This window comes from Ammospiza caudacuta, chromosome 18, assembly GCF_027887145.1.
Source record: "Ammospiza caudacuta isolate bAmmCau1 chromosome 18, bAmmCau1.pri, whole genome shotgun sequence".
NCBI classification, from domain to species: Eukaryota; Metazoa; Chordata; class Aves; order Passeriformes; family Passerellidae; genus Ammospiza; species Ammospiza caudacuta.
This window is the reverse complement of record NC_080610.1, coordinates 1,797,726-1,815,361: the sequence shown is the minus strand read 5'-3', so window position 1 is coordinate 1,815,361 and position 17,636 is coordinate 1,797,726. Positions and strand designations below refer to the sequence as shown.

The following is a 17,636-nucleotide window of genomic DNA, read 5'->3' as shown; positions in this document are numbered from 1 at the left end:
GTTCCCTTTGGGGATGCTAAACATAATGTTAAATAGCAGTGATGGAATTTTATTGTGCAAGCACATGTTTGGAACTGGTCTGGGCACCTGCCTGACTCAGAGATGGGACAATGCAAAGGTAGGGACGTGACTGTAGTGCCAGGCAGGGAGAATTCAATTCAATTCAATTCAATTCAATTCAATTCAATTCAATTCAATTCAATTCAATTCAATATCTCATTTGGGGCATAGCCCTTCCTCTGGACACAGGAGCACAGTGTAGGGCCAGCATTACCCTTCTGTTCTGGTAGCACAGACCCTCTGGCAGTGCAGGGCCACACAGGCTGCAGTGGGCAGAGGAGGGTCCTGGAATCCATCTCTTCTTCCTCCTGAAGCTTTCCTGGTTTCATACCTCCTCTCCTGGGAACTTCTGACACGCACAGACCTTTGTCCATCCCACTGTCCACACACCCAGTATTTTGTGACTGCTCCCAAAATCACAAATTGGCTTGACCTGGTTGACCTCAGTCCCAGAGGAAGACAGGGAGGGGACACCTGTCACCCCAGGTGGATGTTTGGGCCAGGCACCCACTCCTGGCTGACCAAAGCAGCAGGATGAGCTGAGGAAGAGGGGGATGGGGGGAGAAGGAGGAGGAAAAAGGGGAGGAGGACAGCTCTTGGCTGCTGTTTGCCCATAGTTGTTTGCCCATGGCATGCACATGTGAACCCTCATGCTGCCACTCCTCTGTGTGCTGACAATAGGGCAGCTCCCACAGGACACCATGCTATTATCGACAATGACATCATGGTGGTTGAATTTTGGAGCTCTCAGAACTTCTTTCCAGGGCCTCCCATGGCAGAGTACCCCCGTGGTTCCCAGCTCCTCTGGGCAGGAGAAAAGCTCCTCCATCTGCTTGGGGCTGCAGGAGAAATTGGGCTTTCCCTGCCTCCTCTTCCTCCTCTCCTGAGAATTGCAGCCGTGGGTGTGATGATGTGCCAAGATCCTCCTTAGCAGTAGGTCCCTGGGAACTATGCAGTGTGTTTTATTCACAGGCTAGCATGAAGAGAGGCCAGAGGAGCAGACCTGGGGTGGATGTAGTGCTGTGCCCTCAGAGAGATGGCAGAACCCGGGCATGGGCACATCCCAGAGATGGGTCAGGACAATAGATGGGTTAAGGGCTGCCCTTGGTGTGGATGGAGGCTGGGCAGCACGGAGTGGCCAGGATGATGCACAGGAAGGCGTCCTGGGGCACACAGTGCAGCTGGAGGGCAGTAGCAGCAGGAGGGCAGCAGTATGGCAGCTCTGCTGCAGCCAGACCAGCCACAGGGACCACCTGCCTGCACAAAACTGGTGCCACTTGCTTAGGACAGGGTACTCATGCCTAAACATGTCCCCATTTCTCAGGCATGATTCACATCCTGCTAGGAGCCAGGGCAGGATCAGGTGTGATGGATCCCTCACATCCTGCTGCTGGCAGGGGCACTGGGCAACCTCCTACCTGCCTGGGGGTGCTGTTTCATCTGGGATAGGAAGGAGCCATGTGACAAGACAGGTCCCACTTTTGGGGTGCTACATTGCCCAAGGAGGACCAGTGCTGCCACATACAGAGGGCTCCAGTTGTCCCACTTGGCTGGCTGGTATGGGGACCAGCATATGGAAAGCACACACCACTTCCCCATGAGCTAGAAGCAATTTGCCCCAGGTGTGGGTCTTGGGGACTGGATCTCTGTTGTGCCTCTTTACCTGCATAGAGGAAGAGAATGGGCAGGTCTATCCCTCTGTCTGCAGGCTCTTGCCTGTTGCCTGTGCAGGTACAGGAGTAATGCTGGTGAGTACTCTGGGGCTATCTGCTCAGGACATGCACCTGCGCTCCTGGTGGAGCCTCTCCAGAGGGTAGATCCACACATGAGGTGCTGGGTTAGCATCCTTCCTTTCCATGCCTACCCCAGTCCAGTTCAATTTGTGCTGTGGGGGGTTGCAGCACTGGGGCTCTGAGCTCCTGCCCCACCACAGCCTTGGCTTGTAGGAGTTAAATGCTAGAAAAATGAATCCATTTCCCTCCACTGACCTTTGGCCCCTGTCCTGCACAGAATCCCCCAAGGATCCTGAGAAGCAAGCACAGTTTGTCCCATTCCCTGCCCTGCCACAGGAGTCAGTGGGTCTATCCTTCAGCACCACATCCGCCACAGGAGCCTGGTTCTGCTTCTGCTGCAGTGCCTCTGACACAGCCTGCTCCTACCTGGGCACCTCTTGGCCATGAGTCTACTTTGCCTGTGCTCAGGAAGGAGGGGAGAGAGAAACACTCAGTACCAGCATTACAGGAGCCCAGGAGCCCAGGGCACTGCATAGCACCCCACAGTGCAGGATGCAGCCACAAGCCATGTCCACCAGAAGCAGAGGGAGCCCTCAGGCAGAGGCTGTCGTGGAACTAGCATCTGCTCAGGACATGACTCCCCAAGCTGCAGCCTGTTCCCTGGCAGTGGGCCCAGACAACTAGAGTGCTTGAAAACTGTCAGGGCCTTGGTGTCAGCATCTCGAGCTACCACAGGGCTGCCAGCCTGCAAAGAAGAGTGGGAATCTCTCTTCCGTTCTGTATGCTGGCATTTCCAGATGGATCTGTGCATGGCAACATGTGTACCCAGGCTGAATGCAATGGTCCCTGTCCTGCTGCACAGCCGCTGCTGCCAGGGCCTGTAGAGGCACTCTCTGGCATCTGAACCTCCCATGGAGCTGTGCCCCTGATTAGATGGCACTGGTAGGCTGCAGAGTTTCCCCTCCAGCCAGCCCAGACCTCCAAATGTCCCTTGTCTGACCGTCCTTCCTTCCAAGGGGTTGTATCCCTCCTGCCATGCTGACCCACAGGACTCTCATCCTGCTTTTCTCTGCTCCTTGAGCAGTGGTAAGAAGTAAGGTCCCAGGGGGACCTCAGCTCCTGGCCACATCAGAAGCTCCACATGAAGCTGGAGAGAAATATCTTTGTGCTATCAGAACTGAGGGAGGCTCCAGCTCAGCTGCAGCTCTGGGATCTCACATGAAGCCCTGGCACTGGGGGAGGTTGCTTCAGTATTTCCACAGACAAGACATTCCTGAGAGGTGACCTGACAGCAAGCTTCCCTCCTGCCTTTCCAATTTCTCTGTCATACTGAATGAATGCAGCTCTTTTTTTTCCTTTTTGAGACACCTTAAAAGCCCATAAATCAAATGTTGAGATCTGCTGTGGCCAAGAAAGGAAGCATTTGGAAAAAGAACAGGGGTTCAGGAAAGATGCCACTCCTGGTCACTTAGCCCTAAAACCAGGATCTAGACATCTCCAAATACTTCTCAGCCTGAAGAAAAGAAGGCTCTAGGGAGACCTTCCAGTACTTATTGGGGGCAGGTAGTGATAGGATAAGAGGGAATAGTTTAAAACTGACAAAGGAAAGATTTAGATAAGATATTAGGAAGAAATTTTTCCCCGTGAGGATGGTAAAGCACTGGCACGTTGCCTAGAGAAGCTGTGGCTGCCCCATCTCTTTAAGTGTTCTGGGCCAGGTTGGACAGGTCTTGGAGCAACCTGGGATAATGGAAGGTGTTCCTGCCCATGGCAAGGGAATGAAATGAAATGAGCTTTGAGGTCCCTTCCAGTCTGAACTGTTTTGTGAAACACACCAACCCTTTCATGGCTTTCTCTGAAGACTAGAGCAGCCATCTGCATCTCCAAGAATCCTGCCTGTCAGTTAGGGGTTTTGACCACCAATACACTGGGAAGAAATAAAGGAATTGTTTTCCAGATTGCCCTAAGAAGTAGCTTTATTTACAAACTGTATGTCAACACCAAGATGACTCTTCTTGCAGGGATGGGTTTGGGGAAGGTCCCCCAAATCACTGGGAGTAGAGACCAGAATAGCGCTACTGTGCCACAAGCAAGGGCCATTTGCCATAAGCAAGGCCAAACAGACTTGGGTAGAGGTGGCCAAACCCCCTGGACTGCCCAAGTCTTCTCTGCAGCCTTGTGCCAAGGCAAACAGAGTGTTTGTCCTGGAGCTGTGACACTGCCCGCATGGAGGGAGACAGAGCCCCAAGTGCAGGGTTCAGCATGGCCCACACTCACAGACTGGCTGCAGGCAGCCCTGGCTAGAGACACAATTTCACCTCCAGGGCTGAGGAGCTGGGGACAAATCTGCCTCAGCACTCAGAAGTTGCTCTCTTGTGGTCACTGGCAGCGTGGAAACTGTATCACAGACACCAGTGCTATATGACCCCAAGAAACCTGAAAGCTGTAATGTTTTGGAGCACCTGTACATAACCAGACCTGATATTTGCTAATGAGCCACATCACACACAAGTCAGTTGGGTGTGCTGCTCCCAATGGGTCATGTCCTACCAACAGGTGGAGGGCCTGGCTGTCTGTCACACCTCTGGGCTTTCTGCTGCCTGATGGCTGCCCCATGCTCCAGGACAACCATGTCCTTATAGATAAAGAGGATGAGGTTTCATCTGTTACTCTCTGGTGACACGTCTATTTGCCTCTGCACTTGTCTCAGGCAGGGGCCCTTCTGTCTCATTTACCATTTACTTGAAATAGTAAACTATTTCAAGACCAGACTCTTTTCTGAACATATTTTCTCCTTAGAGACACTTGATTCTCCCCGGGACAGTCACAAGGAATTAAGAAGACTTGGAAAAATATTCCTGAGTATATTCTTCAAGGCTGCTCCTCCCCAGGACCATCCTTCTCCTTTCCTGCAGCTCCATGCTATGTCCTCTTGCACTACCTGAATTTTGTGGGCTCACCATGAGTAGATATTTCTTGGCAATGCTGCACCTTCTGTGTGCACAACATGAGAAGTTTTCCTAGCTGTAATAAATCTCACTACTACTGTTCTTTTCCATTATTTTTATAGTGGTTTGTAGACTTTTCTCTGATGCATAGCTGGCTGTACTACCAACATCCTTTTTTGGTTCCCTCCCTGCTTTGAACAAACTCAGATATGAAAGCTATAGACTGGAGACCATCTGTGTAGGGAGCAATACTCTCATGCCAGGGCTTTGCTTCTTCTTGTCTTCTTGTCTAGATGGCTTATGTAAGAAAGAACTAAACAGACACCTGGTTGGGAGTTTTCCCTGCCCAGCTGTGATTCTGCCAACACCTGTACTGGACTCCTAATCCTTGCTGCTATGCCTAATATATACAACAGGCAGGGTGAGCTGTTGCATTAAAATGCCCTATCCATACACAATGAGATTCACAGAGCTTTTCACAGAATCACAAAATAGTCTGAGATGGAAGGGACCCAGAAGGATCATCAAGTCCAACTCTTAAGTGAATGGCCCAAAGGAGGATCAAACCCACAGCCTTGGAGTTACTAGCACCATGCTAGTAACTGACCAACTGAGATTGCTAGTACTGCATTCAGCATTTCACATGTGATCGCCAATTAACTTTGGAGATAGAAGATTAATTTATCCACTGGAAAGCCACTATGAACAAGTATCCAGCAAAAACTCCCACCAGCATCCCATGATGCTCTGCTGGCTCCCCATGAAGCGCTTTCCCATCCTTCCCTTTTCTGGAGGTCATTCTCCTAAGTCCCAACTTCAGTCACTGAACTACAGTCAACTGCAGCTCCATCATGTATGGCAGTTACAAACCAGCACTTTGCTCTTTTTGACTCATTTACAGCTGTCAGGTGCATCCCAATCCAGCTACCTCCTTCCATGATATTCCTTCTCCCTCCTCAGTGGTATGATGGCACACAGAGAAATCTTAAAATAACCTTTCACAAAAATTCTGCCATTCCTCGCAAGTTGTGCCCACATTTCAATGTCTCTTATGCTGTGTTTGGTCCCTCAAGAAGCTGCTCTGCCTGCCACCCAAACCATTCCCCCATTCCCACTCCAGCAGCTGTGATGCAGGACACAAAATCCAGCTGTCACAAAGCAAAGCTTCTCCCAATCACCTCACAGCATTTATGTTTTATATTTAATGCCACACATTTTAACATTCTGCATATCAGTAGGTGGTGTTACAAGTCTCCTCTTCTCCCAGTACCTGTTAAAATGTTCCTGGCCCCAGGTACACATGGTAAAGTGAACCAGCAGAATAATGAAGGATACCATCAACATCCACCAAGATCATAAAATGGATCAAAGTCTCCATCTGATGTTACAAAAATTCCTCACAATTCTTAAGATGCTCCTACAGTGGACTTCTCAAACCACCCCATGGAGACACAGCAGGTACTGCCAGACTGGTCACTGAGGAAACACCACAGAACACACACTGTAACTGCCAAACTTCCCACCGAAAGCAAAAAGAGCAGGCAGCTTGTCCCACCAACTACCATGTGTGACAGACACCATTGTTCCAGGTTCCCTTGAACCCACATGCTATGCCTAGTCTTGTGGCTCAGCCTCAGTGGCAGCAGGAGCATCCAGTTGGTCCAAAACCCATCAGCTACACCTCAACGAGGCTGGGGTGGTGGGCTCCCAGCTGAATGTGCTTCCCTGTGCTGGGCAAAACTTGCACCAACATGCTGCATGCTGTTACTTCTTCTCTTGAATCCTTTGGCCTCCAGTCCTCTAATTTTTCTCCATGTTTCAGGGAAGCACTTGCTCAAGAGACACCCAGCACCTATCAGTTACTGGCATCCCAAAAGGAAGTTGAGCTTCACACATCTGCATACCTGGAAGCTGGTGCCTGCTTGTTCCAACAGCTACAGCCCAGCAGCCTGACCTCAGCTCTGCCACAAACCTGGGAGAGGGAGAGTGTGGCCAACCACTTGTGTGCTCTGATGGCAGTCATGCCAAGGTGCATCCCTCAGTGCAGGCTCACACTCCTCTCTGCCTGGTGCATCTCCAGACCATGAATCCAGCAGACACTTGTGAACACTGCAGAGCCCTGGGTGCAGGGCAGGGTGTTTCTCCACAGCAGGGACCATGTGGTGTGCCTAAAACCCTTTCCACACTATGAAACTGGGCAGCACCTTTGCCATCCAGTGGGAAAGCAAGTCCCGCAACAAGCAAAGGCATTGGAGAACCTCAGGGAGGAGCAGGCAGGGACAAATTCCAGTTGTGGCACTTGACCCACACTGTCTGCTCTTCATGCTGTGAGCTCCAGGGATCTCACATGCTCTGAGATCCCATGGCCTCTCTTTCAAGGGCTCCCCATTGCTGGCAAGTGACCCCTTCCCTGCACAGCTGATGCAGGGAGGCAGGGAGGCTTGGTTTCTGCCCCCTAATTCTCCCATCCTCTTCCGATGTGCGTTCTTTCATACTCCTCATTCGAAGTCAGATGGAAAACTCTTCCCAGGTTTAACTAAGGATAAATTCTTTTCTCCCCCTTGCTATGACAGTGGCTGGATTAAGACCTTAGCTATATGTGAACAGTGGAAGGAAGCCCACATCATGGCCAGAACCTGAGCCACATAATCAGCCAAGGATTAAATCTCTTTGGGGCAGGGAAAGGAAATACTATCTTAGAGCAAAATATTTAGATTCTGTGGAATATTGGCTAATTACAATATTTCTCTTCAAATAGAACATTTATTGGAACACTGAAACAAATATTTGAGAACACTACCAAAGCCTTGAGTAATTCGTGAGCAAAAGTGTTCCCTCATTTTTCAGGCAGCTTCCCCATTTACTGTTTGGAGTTGGGATGACTTCAGGTGGGACTGAGGTACACTGACAGGTCTGGTGGCATGCATCCCTGTGGCCTGGAAATGCTGAATCCCTCCTGGCAAGGGTCACCTCCCAGTTTGAACCAAATGGCTGGGTGTGCTGGAGTGCGAGATGGGCTGTCAGCTTCCAAGACCCTGCCAGCAGCAGCTTGGGAAAGGACCTGCAGAGCTCTTCCCCTGTCTTTCAGTCCTGTCTGGAAAGCTGCAGAGGGATGTGGACACAAATGAGATTCCTTAAATGGCCTTTTCTGAGATTCTGATAAAGTGAGCTGCTAATGTAAGTCACACTCACAGCTGCCATGTCAGGAGACTTGTTCAGTGATGCTGGGCGTCACATTCCACTACCATGGCTGCAGAAGCAAGGCAAACCCACCCGCAGAACCCTAGCAGATTTGGTGTAACGCTCCCAAGCCCACCCTGGCCCCAAACAGCTCCATCACTAGCTTTGCCTTCTATTTTGCCCCCATTTCCCCCTACCATGTGAACAACCTAGCCCAATTCTTCCTCTCACACTCAATTTCTCCTGATTTTGCACCCTTGTTCAGTGATTGTAGCCTTGGTGAGTGATCCCAGTCAGGCAGTACTGCTGATACTCACCCCTTTGTCTGGCTATTTCTTGCTTTTTGCTCAGCCTGGGCTGAGCCCTCAGAAAGGGCTGGCATCTCTTTGGCCTAGCAGTCACCTCTCCATTTAACCTCAGCCCAGAGCCAGACACTTCCTTTAAATTTTGCACTACTGTCTTTAATACTGGTATTTTCCTACATTTCAGCCAGCGCCACCTGATGCAACACCAAAACTGACTTTCAACACAGGCTGGAGTCTCTTCATTGGCTTTCACATACCCATTATCCCACATGCCAGTAGGAGACAAGCCACCATGACACTCCTGTGAGCCTATGGATACTCTGCTCTTCCTTACATTAGGTGGGGCAGGGTTAGGGAAGGAGTTTGGGAGAGGCACACAGGCAAAACCACTTTCACAAAACAAAATCCATTGTCTTTTCAAAATATTATGCAGATGATGTATTATGTAGATCACCAATGCAGGACAAAGAAGTGAGGCTTAGGATGTATTGAACAAGCAAGATGATATCACACATCCTCCAAAGGAATGGGATTACAGGATTGATGAGGACTGGTGAAACCATCATGAGATGATCCAACTGTGCTGATAAAACATTTCCTGACTTTGTTTCTCTTAAAGAAAATAACTAGGTTTGGATGGAAGATCTGAGTAACAAGAAATAACTTCAGGGTGAAGTTGCTGAAAAAATGACACTGCCTCACAGATTCTTTTTTTCGCCTCCCAAGAATTTCCCAGCTTCCTGATAGTCCTAGCTCAGGCTAGGGACAGTCTCCAGAGCTGCGTACTGACAGAGAGCTGACATCTTTTTCCTACAGTACTTCTGCTCCTCACACCATCTCTTGACTGCCAGACTGACCAGCTTCCCCCAAACCCTGACATTCCAGGGAATATATTACACATCTGTGAAGTTCCCCTCATTCTCTCCCACCAAGGCAGTCAGCTCTTCATGTTGATGTCAGATTCCTATAAGGCAGAAGGGCAGCCCAGGGCTCTCATGCACCTAGCACTTGTCTAGAGCTAAAGCTAGGAGAGATGAATGCCTTCAGAGATGACAGAAGACATTTGATCCATGGTGGCATTCCCAGCAAATGCCAGAGGAGCAGTTATCTAGTCATCACTGAGAGATGCTTTGATGGAAATTACTGGCTAAGCCCTGCTCTCTCTGTAGCACTCTCCATGTATGTTCTGATGTGGTGATTCATCTGTTCATCTCTTCATTGGTACCACAGCTCAATCTACTAGGATGCTGCTTCCATGAGACACCCAAGATTTTCCCATAAGCTTTTCATTATAAGAGTATGTTTTTGGTTGCTTTCAAGTTGCCATACTGAAATTACCTGAACTACCCATGTCAGGCACACATCCATCAGCCTGAGTTAAACAGACACTGAGTTGGACCAAACCCACAAGAAACACAGTCCACGTATTTCAAATAATGAGACAGGAAAAATTATTTATTCATAAAAGGAATTGTACTAGTTAGCTACCTTGTTAAGAAGCCTGCACACCTTCTTATGTTGGTCGAAGCCACTAAAAACATCATTGTTCCAGCTCAGAGCAGAAAGCCTCTGGCCTTGGGTCCTTTGCAGCATCCCTGTGGACCCTTGTGGATCTTGACCAAAATATTAATTTCTGACAGTGAGTTCATGCCATACATAACTCTTTCAAGTTTGTGGGGCAAAGTCTTGTAAGACACCACGATCGCTCCTTTTCTGCCATCTTCTTGTAGGCTCTTCTGCCTGTCTTTCCTGCCAAGGCACAGGGTGTTTTCTGCAGTAGGACTGAGGCGGTGACATGATGCTGTAACAGCTGTGACTTTTTTTCATGTTATTAATTCATTAATCAAACCTGGGCTCAGGACACTGGGAGCCTGACTGGCAGCAGAGAATCCTCCCTGTTCACCATTCTGCTGACAATTCACTCCAAGATGTCTCCCTGTTCTTAATCACCCTTTCTACTCTTCTGCAAACTCATTTACAAAGTAATTCCTGACAACCAGTGTCTCACCGAGAATGGTACCTAGACTGAAATAACAAATTTAAATCCATGAAGTGACATTTCCTGAAAACAAAGCATTGAGAGATTGACACCTGGCACTACAGAAAAGATTTCTGAACTGCTATGCCAGTACCTTCCACATGTAGGTGCTCATCTTTGAACATCTTACTCTGCATGTCTTGTAAGGACTGATACACAGACTGTTCACAAAACTACTGCAGAATTTAGGCTTCCCAACATAAGAGAAAAAGACACTTCCATGAAGAGAGGTCCAACTTCATGATACTTACGTTTAGTCAGCAAATTGCTCTGCTACTTGATGCAAATGATGGAGAAGCTGGGCAGATGTGCCTATGAACACAAGAAACAGGGCTGCTTCAGGTCATACAGGGAATAACTCCTTACTAGGAGAAGCCAGGAAGAAAACACTTCCTTCTAAAAGTTTGACTTCAGGGTTGTGTTCCTGGATTGTATTGAATTGACATGGAGATACAACTCATGCTCAAGAAAAGGAATGCTTCTGATGCTTTTTGACATAGCTCTTCTCTGTGAGTGAGACTGGCATGCTCTGTCTAAAGGAGAACACCTCACGTGTTTAGGAGGCAGCAGCATTCTGTACTCACAGCAGAAGTTCCCATTCTGTACTGGGAGACAATGAGAACTCATCACACGGCAGAGGCAGCATACGGCATGACATGAAAGAATGAACCAAAAAGCTGTGAGGCAACATGACTTCAAGCCCACTAAAGGAAGCTGCTTTGAAATTCTTTCTACAAACTCAGGGCAATGGAAAAGAGGTCCATGACAATCTGGTTACTGGGGCTTGCAACTGCACCCAATCTTCTTAGAAGAAGTAAGGTGAATGCTTGGTAGAACAGCACTGACCTAGAACTTCAGCAGCTTCCGTCATGAGGTAGACAGAGGACCTTGCATCCAAAGGCAATGCCATTTTTTCCTTCCAGAAAACAACGGATAAAGGCAGGATCAGTAAACACCTGAGGATTACTGGTGATGTGTCAGATTTATGTTTCACTGCCTGTTTATTTCATTCTGACAACTGAAAACCTAATTTTCTACAACACAAAGTTTTACATTTCTTCATGTACACAAAGACCGAATAAAGCTACAAACAGTTAACTTGGGAGACCTCACAGGTGTGTGAAAAAGACACTTGGCTGCACTCATGGCACTTGTCTGGTGCAGAATCTAGTACTTACCACTATAACGACTCCTGCATTAAGTATTGGCTTAGCAGGCTAGCATCTTGACAAATGGGGAGAAAAAGAACAATTGTTGACTCAAGGCCCACACAGATGTAGAAGCAGTTACCTTCAACTTGCAGAACAATGGCCACATAAATAAACTCTTCAATGACCTCAGGCTATGGCCTGGACTTCAGTGGAAAGAGGCTTAACAAAATGCTGTGCCAGATTAAGGACCCAGCAAACACTATGTGGGACTGCATGGGAACTTACACCACAGCCTAGAAACACAGATTTTGAACAGCGTGGAATCAAAAGACTAGTTTTACAAGGAGACTTGGGGATTATCTCAGAGTAAGAAACTTAGCCTTAGGGTTAAAGAAGAACAGTACACTTTGCCCCAAGCTCCACTTGTACAGGCTGCACAAACCACCAACCCACAGGTCATTTACGAGGAAAGTTATGTGTACCAGAGCAAACTGCTGCCTTCTACTACACTGGAGACTTCAAAAATGAGGGGGTACTGCCTGTGACACCTGAGCAGCCAGATTTATTTTGCTCATTACTGTAAGATGCGGAGATCTTGGGACTGAAAGCAGAGATTCCACAGATCCTGGAAGAGAAATTCAGGGAAATGGTGCTGGTAGCAGAAGAAAAAAAAAAAAAAGAGGTTGCCTGTCATAACCAGTATAACTGAAAGATCTAGAACTATTTAAACAAAGTTTAGGGAGAGAGTTTCCAAGGAAAAACAGCTGCCCCAAAAGACAGCAAAGGTGAATTTCCAGTGGGAAGACTTTCATCTCTAAAGTACTGAGAAATTCAGCAGTTTGCAGCAGTGGGACACAGGCCAAACAAGCCTGTTATATCTCCATCCACGGACAGAGAGGTTCCTATCAAAGCATGGCTCTGCCACGGCCAAGGCAGAGCTGTGATGTAATCTAAATGCTGCTTTGCAAAAGGTGAATTCATTCCATTACACCTTGGGCCAATGTCTGGCAGGTGAGAGAGCCAGCAAATGAAGGTATAAATCTTTCAAGACTTGGGCAAGAGAGACCAAAGAGCAGAAGTCAGGAACATGTCTGAAACCTACTGCAGAACAGCTAGGGAAAGTGTAAAAATTAAATTCTGACTTAACCTTTGTCAAATTGAGCACCACCAAATGGTGAGATCGTAATAAGCAATTTCCTGCCTGGGCTGACCAAATGAAATAGAACTGCATTGTACTGGTCTTCTACCAAGGGCCAGATCCACAGAACAGTCAGATCCCATAGGAAAAGCAGGAAGGTGGTCAGCTGCTCTGTCCACACTGCTGCAGTACTCAGATAATGTTGTCAATCTCTCCAACACCAGGAAAGAAACATTGGCTGCTCCCTGAAGGTAAGATGATGAGACAAAGTTCCTGACAGGCACAGAGATACTCAGATTACCTAACAGGACAAGGTTGATATGATGCATAAGTTCAGGCTCATGTTCCTCAGGAACACATATTTGGGTAATTACCTCGCCCTTACACTGACAGGATTTATATTGCTTTTGAATATCTGCTGCTGACATTGATTACAATGTAACAAAATAAATCCTGAGCACAACAGATGATGCTACAATCTACAATAGACTCATTGATTGTCATAAACCCAATATACCAAAACATAGTTCTCAACAGCAATTTTCCTAATTCTTTAATGCAGTTCAGTGTCCTGCTGTGCAAAGCTTTTGAGAGCTAAGGTCTAAAAGGGCCACTGCACACACATGCACAGTGATTTTTTGACACCTTCACAAGGCATTTTCTCTAACACACAGAAAAATCCCTGCCAGGAGGAACGATACAACTTGCTGGCCTGAACAGGCCAAACTGAGGGTAAACAGAACTAAATGCTGTTCTAGGAAGTTAAGTTCTCAGGCCAAAGCCGCAGACTTGTCAGCTCACGCTCATACACAACTGGGAATGGGGGTCAAACAACTCAAATATGAAACTCAGGTTTTAGCCATTTACCAATTATGAGTAACATTTACATTTAAGTTTTTACCACATGTGTTGGATACCACAGAATCATGGAATGCCTTGGGATGGAAAGAATCTTAAAACTCATCTTGTTATACCCCCTGCCATGGGCAGGAACATCTTCCACTAGGCCACGTTGCTTCAAAAGCCCTGTCCAACCTGGTCTTTCACACTTTGAAAGATGGAGCAGCAAGCTTCTATGGGCACCCTGTGCCAGGGCCTCGCAACTCTCCCATGGAAGTTCTTCTCATTATTCCAATAACCCTGCCCTCTGACAGTGGGAAGCCATTAGCCCTTGTCCAAAGTCCCTCTCCAGCTCCCTTGGAGCCCGCTGAGGTACTGAAAGACTGCAGTAAGATCACCCTGGATGCTTCTCTTCCCCAGGCTGAATAATCCCACTCCCATAGCCTTCTTTTTTTTTCCTCTAATGAATAAGATTCTATTGGAAAATTTAAAGTGCTTCTCTTTTTTTTTAACAAAATCTTTACCTTTTCCCTTTGGTGCCCTATAAATAAAGTATCAAATAATGTTTATCCTTTTTAAATCTGCTATCTTACATGTTTCATTCTTGCTGGACATTCTTCAAGAAGAAATATACCACAATAATTTCTGCACAGACAGAATTCCTTCAGATTTTAAATTCCTTCCTGGATATTAAATTCAGATTCCTAGTATCCAAGACACAGCCATGCTGTTTCAGAGTCCATTTCAGAAGAATGATTGGAGTTGTTTTTCCATTGGACAAGTCAGATGCTCAGACAAGTATTCCTAGTCTTCAGGGATCCTGCGTTCAGGTTGTATTTTGTGGGGATGGGGGCAATGATGGGTGCAGAACAGAGGTAGGACAGCCCCTGAGCTCAATTCTTTCACATTTCAAGATGAACCAAAAGCACAGAATTGAAGCAAGAATATTTATGATTTTATATACCCTTTACATTAATGTATTTTGGTAAGTATGAGCACTTTCAGGAGCTTCTCCTCGGCGACTTCGTAGTGCCTTCACCAGCGCAGCCGAAATCCGCGCGGAACCGTCATAAGAGATCAGCGGCGGGATCCTTCCATCCAGATGGGTCCGGGAGCCACTCCCGCCGTTTGGGACCGGCGGGCCTCACCCGCTCCAACCTGGCACCCAGCAGTCACCGCCAGCTGGCGCCCTCCGCGCAGGCCGCCGGCACCGCGGCGATCTAGCCCCCCCGCTCCGGCGACCTCGGCAAAGGCCGGAGGGAGCTACCGCGCCCAGGCCACCTCACCGCGCAGCGGGGCCCCGCCATAGCCGGGGCCCCGCCATAGCCGGGGCCCCGCCACAGCCGCGGCCCCGCCACAGCCGCGGCCCCGCCACAGCCGCGGCCCCGCCACAGCCGCGGCCCCGCCACAGCCGCGGCCCCGCCACAGCCGCGGCCGCGGCCCCGCCCTAGGAGGCGGCGGCCGCTCCCGCGGCGCTGAGGCGCTCGGCTGCCGCCTTGAACGGAGCCTGAGGGAAAAAACGGATCCCGCGCGCCGCGCGCACCCACCTCACCGCTCCCACCCGGCCGCGCGCACCCGTCACGCGGCGGCGAAGGGCACACATTGGCCGCGCCGAGGCACTTGCATCACGTGCCCCTTTTTGACCAATAGGGGACAGCCGCGTGGCTCCGCCCCGCGGGGACAGTTGCTGTGCCGGGCGCGATCCCAGCGCGGCGGAGACAAAGCAGGCCTGCACCGCACCGCACCGCACCGCACCGCACCGCACCGCACCGCACCGCACCGCACCGCACCGCACCGCACCGCGGCGGCGGGGCGCGGCATAACGAAGTGCAGCGCAGCGCAGTGCAGTGCAGCGCGGTGCAGCGCAGCGCCGGCTGCTCACCCGGCCGTCACCCGTGACCGGCAGGGGGCGGGGCGGGCTCGAGGCGTGCGCGGCCGCCGGTGCATGCGGCGCGGGCGCAGGCCCAGGCCCGATGGCGGCCACGGCCGCCATGTCCCTGAGTAATTACAGCAGCCTGAACCGGGCCCAGCTTACCTTCGAATACCTGCACACCAACTCGTGAGTACCGGCTGGGGTGGGGTGGGCCTGCGGCATCCGGCCTGCTGGGGACACCGCCTCAGTGCGATGGGCCCGGCCGAAGCCACGCGGGCCAGTGGGGTTGAGCGGCTCCCTGCCCCCGGCCCCGGCGCTTCGTGGTCCTTCCGGGGACCGGCTTTTGTACCGCGGGCAGGTCCACGGGTCACGGAGAGCCGGTGCATGGGGACAAGAGGCCCCGGGAGGAACAAGGAGTCACCTTGGGCAACCAAACCCGCACGGTCGACCTCTGCGGAACAGTGTGTGTGCGCTGTCGTGCCAGCCACCATCCCTCTGTAGCATCTGGCTTTGTGTGTGACTAACAGGATTATGGTACTCTTTTCCAGTCAGATTTTTTTGCATGTCGCCAGTGAATCCCCCAAAATAACGCCTCTTGAGAAGAGGCAAAGCCATTATTGAAGATGAGTTTCTTGTGGGTGCATGTCTAGAAAATGAGGAGCACCATCAGGGAGCAGCACTTAAGTGGGGTCAGGCACCCATCAAGACTGCCTGCTGCTCCTGAGCCTTTAATGACAAGTATAGAGGAGACGGAAGAGCTCGTTCTGCCCAAACTGGAAGAACTCTGTGGAACCACTTGGCATTGCTTCATTTGGATCAGCTGGTCACTGGCGAAGATTGTCTGCTGATGTTCTGTGGAAGAGTTGACTTACTGTCCATCAATAGAAGAATAAATAAAGTGCAGGCTTATCTTTTTGTTTCCCTTTTCAGCATGTGAAGGGTCAGTGGTCTACAGCAGTCTAAAGATGGCACAGAAACATGGGCAACTTGGTTTCAAAGGATTTTTGTCTGGTTTGTTTTGTTGGTAGTGAGATACATCTACAAGAGCAATGCAAGAGCAGTTAAGACTAATCTCACATATGCCAAGACCATTACAATCCATTTATTTTCAGAATCAGGAAAGTAATGGGCTTTGAACAGGGAAATAAACCTAGTAATGGCTCCATGTCACTGCTCTTTAGCTTGGCTGGTGGCAGTTGCATATGAAGTGAATAATCTGGTGCCTGAAGATGGACAGTACTGAGTCATGTTGTGGTGCTGTTGTTGATTTGTGAAATTCTCATGTCCAGCTCCAGAAGACAGTCTTTTTTTTGTGGATAAGAAGACTGTGCAGATGATGGCAATGCTCTTTCAGCAGCTTGTGTTTGCCTGCAAAGCTCCAGGACTCTGTCCATCTTCGTAAGAAGATAAAGCCTGTGCTAAAGACTGAGTTGTTGCTGCTGTTGTCAAGTATATTAAAAGTACTTCATGTTGCCATTGTGGTTACGCTACTGTCTGCTTGTGGTGTGCTGCATGTCTGCAGTGATACCTGCATTACCAAATTCTTGGAAAGAGCTGGAAGCCAATGCTTGGATAAGCTAAAGCCAGAGCTCCTTGTCCATCATGAGCAAAGAGCCTTTTGAGGTTATGGGAATCAGTGCATAAGTGAAATGCTTCCCTAAGAATGGCAATAGGAGTAATGGAAGTCATTATAAAAACAAAGAAAGCAGCAAACTGACCCATAACAAACAACCTTTCCTGCTCCTCCAGAAAAAAAATGAGCAAAAAAGAAAACAAGCTAATCCCCAAATCAACCCTAGGCCAGTATAGAGATTTTGATAGAGGAGACTGGTCTCCTCTGGACTGCTCTCTTGCTTGCTGAGGAACACTGTTGCTTGCTGAGGAACCCTGTCCCATCTTAGCTAAGTTTTAGTTCAGTGCTAAGTGTATTCTCATAATAAAGGAGGTGGAAAACTTTTAAATTCTTTAAATTGTAGTGAAAGACCAACCATCTGGCTGCTAGGGTGCAGAGGAAAACCATGTGTTTTTAAATTTTTTTTCTCCTTCCTTTTTAAGACCTTCTTTCAGAAAAGTTTCCATATGTCTGACTCAGAGCACTCAGTTTGAAGTGCTTTACAGGAGACAGTTGATCAGGTCCCTGAGCTTGAGGAACTGCAGCAGATCTTGCCAATAGCAGCTTAATGCTTACATGTCTGATGGGACGTGGAGTTGAGCCTCTAGCATCTACATGAATAGATTCAGTTGCCATATTTTTTAAAAGTAAAAATATCACTGTGTTTTTCCAGCTTACTTGAATAGTTGAGTGAAGACAGACTTTTTAGTAAGTTCCAAAGTGATGAGACAGAGAGCAATGGCTTTAGCCTAAGAGTG

At 48.8% G+C, this 17,636-nt stretch overlaps 1 protein-coding gene across 2 annotated transcripts in view; it reads left to right on the top strand.

Annotated features, from left to right (window-relative positions):
• The first annotated feature begins 15,294 nt into the window (after window positions 1–15,294).
• The window catches only part of MORC2 (MORC family CW-type zinc finger 2), a 49,676-nt gene continuing 47,334 nt past the window's right edge, over window positions 15,295–17,636 (top strand). For both annotated transcript variants that reach the window (XM_058816452.1, XM_058816451.1), the window contains exon 1: window positions 15,295–15,452. In XM_058816452.1, the coding sequence (XP_058672435.1) occupies window positions 15,367–15,452 (86 nt within the window). In that variant the 5' untranslated portion in view covers window positions 15,295–15,366. The remainder of the gene's footprint in view (window positions 15,453–17,636) is intronic.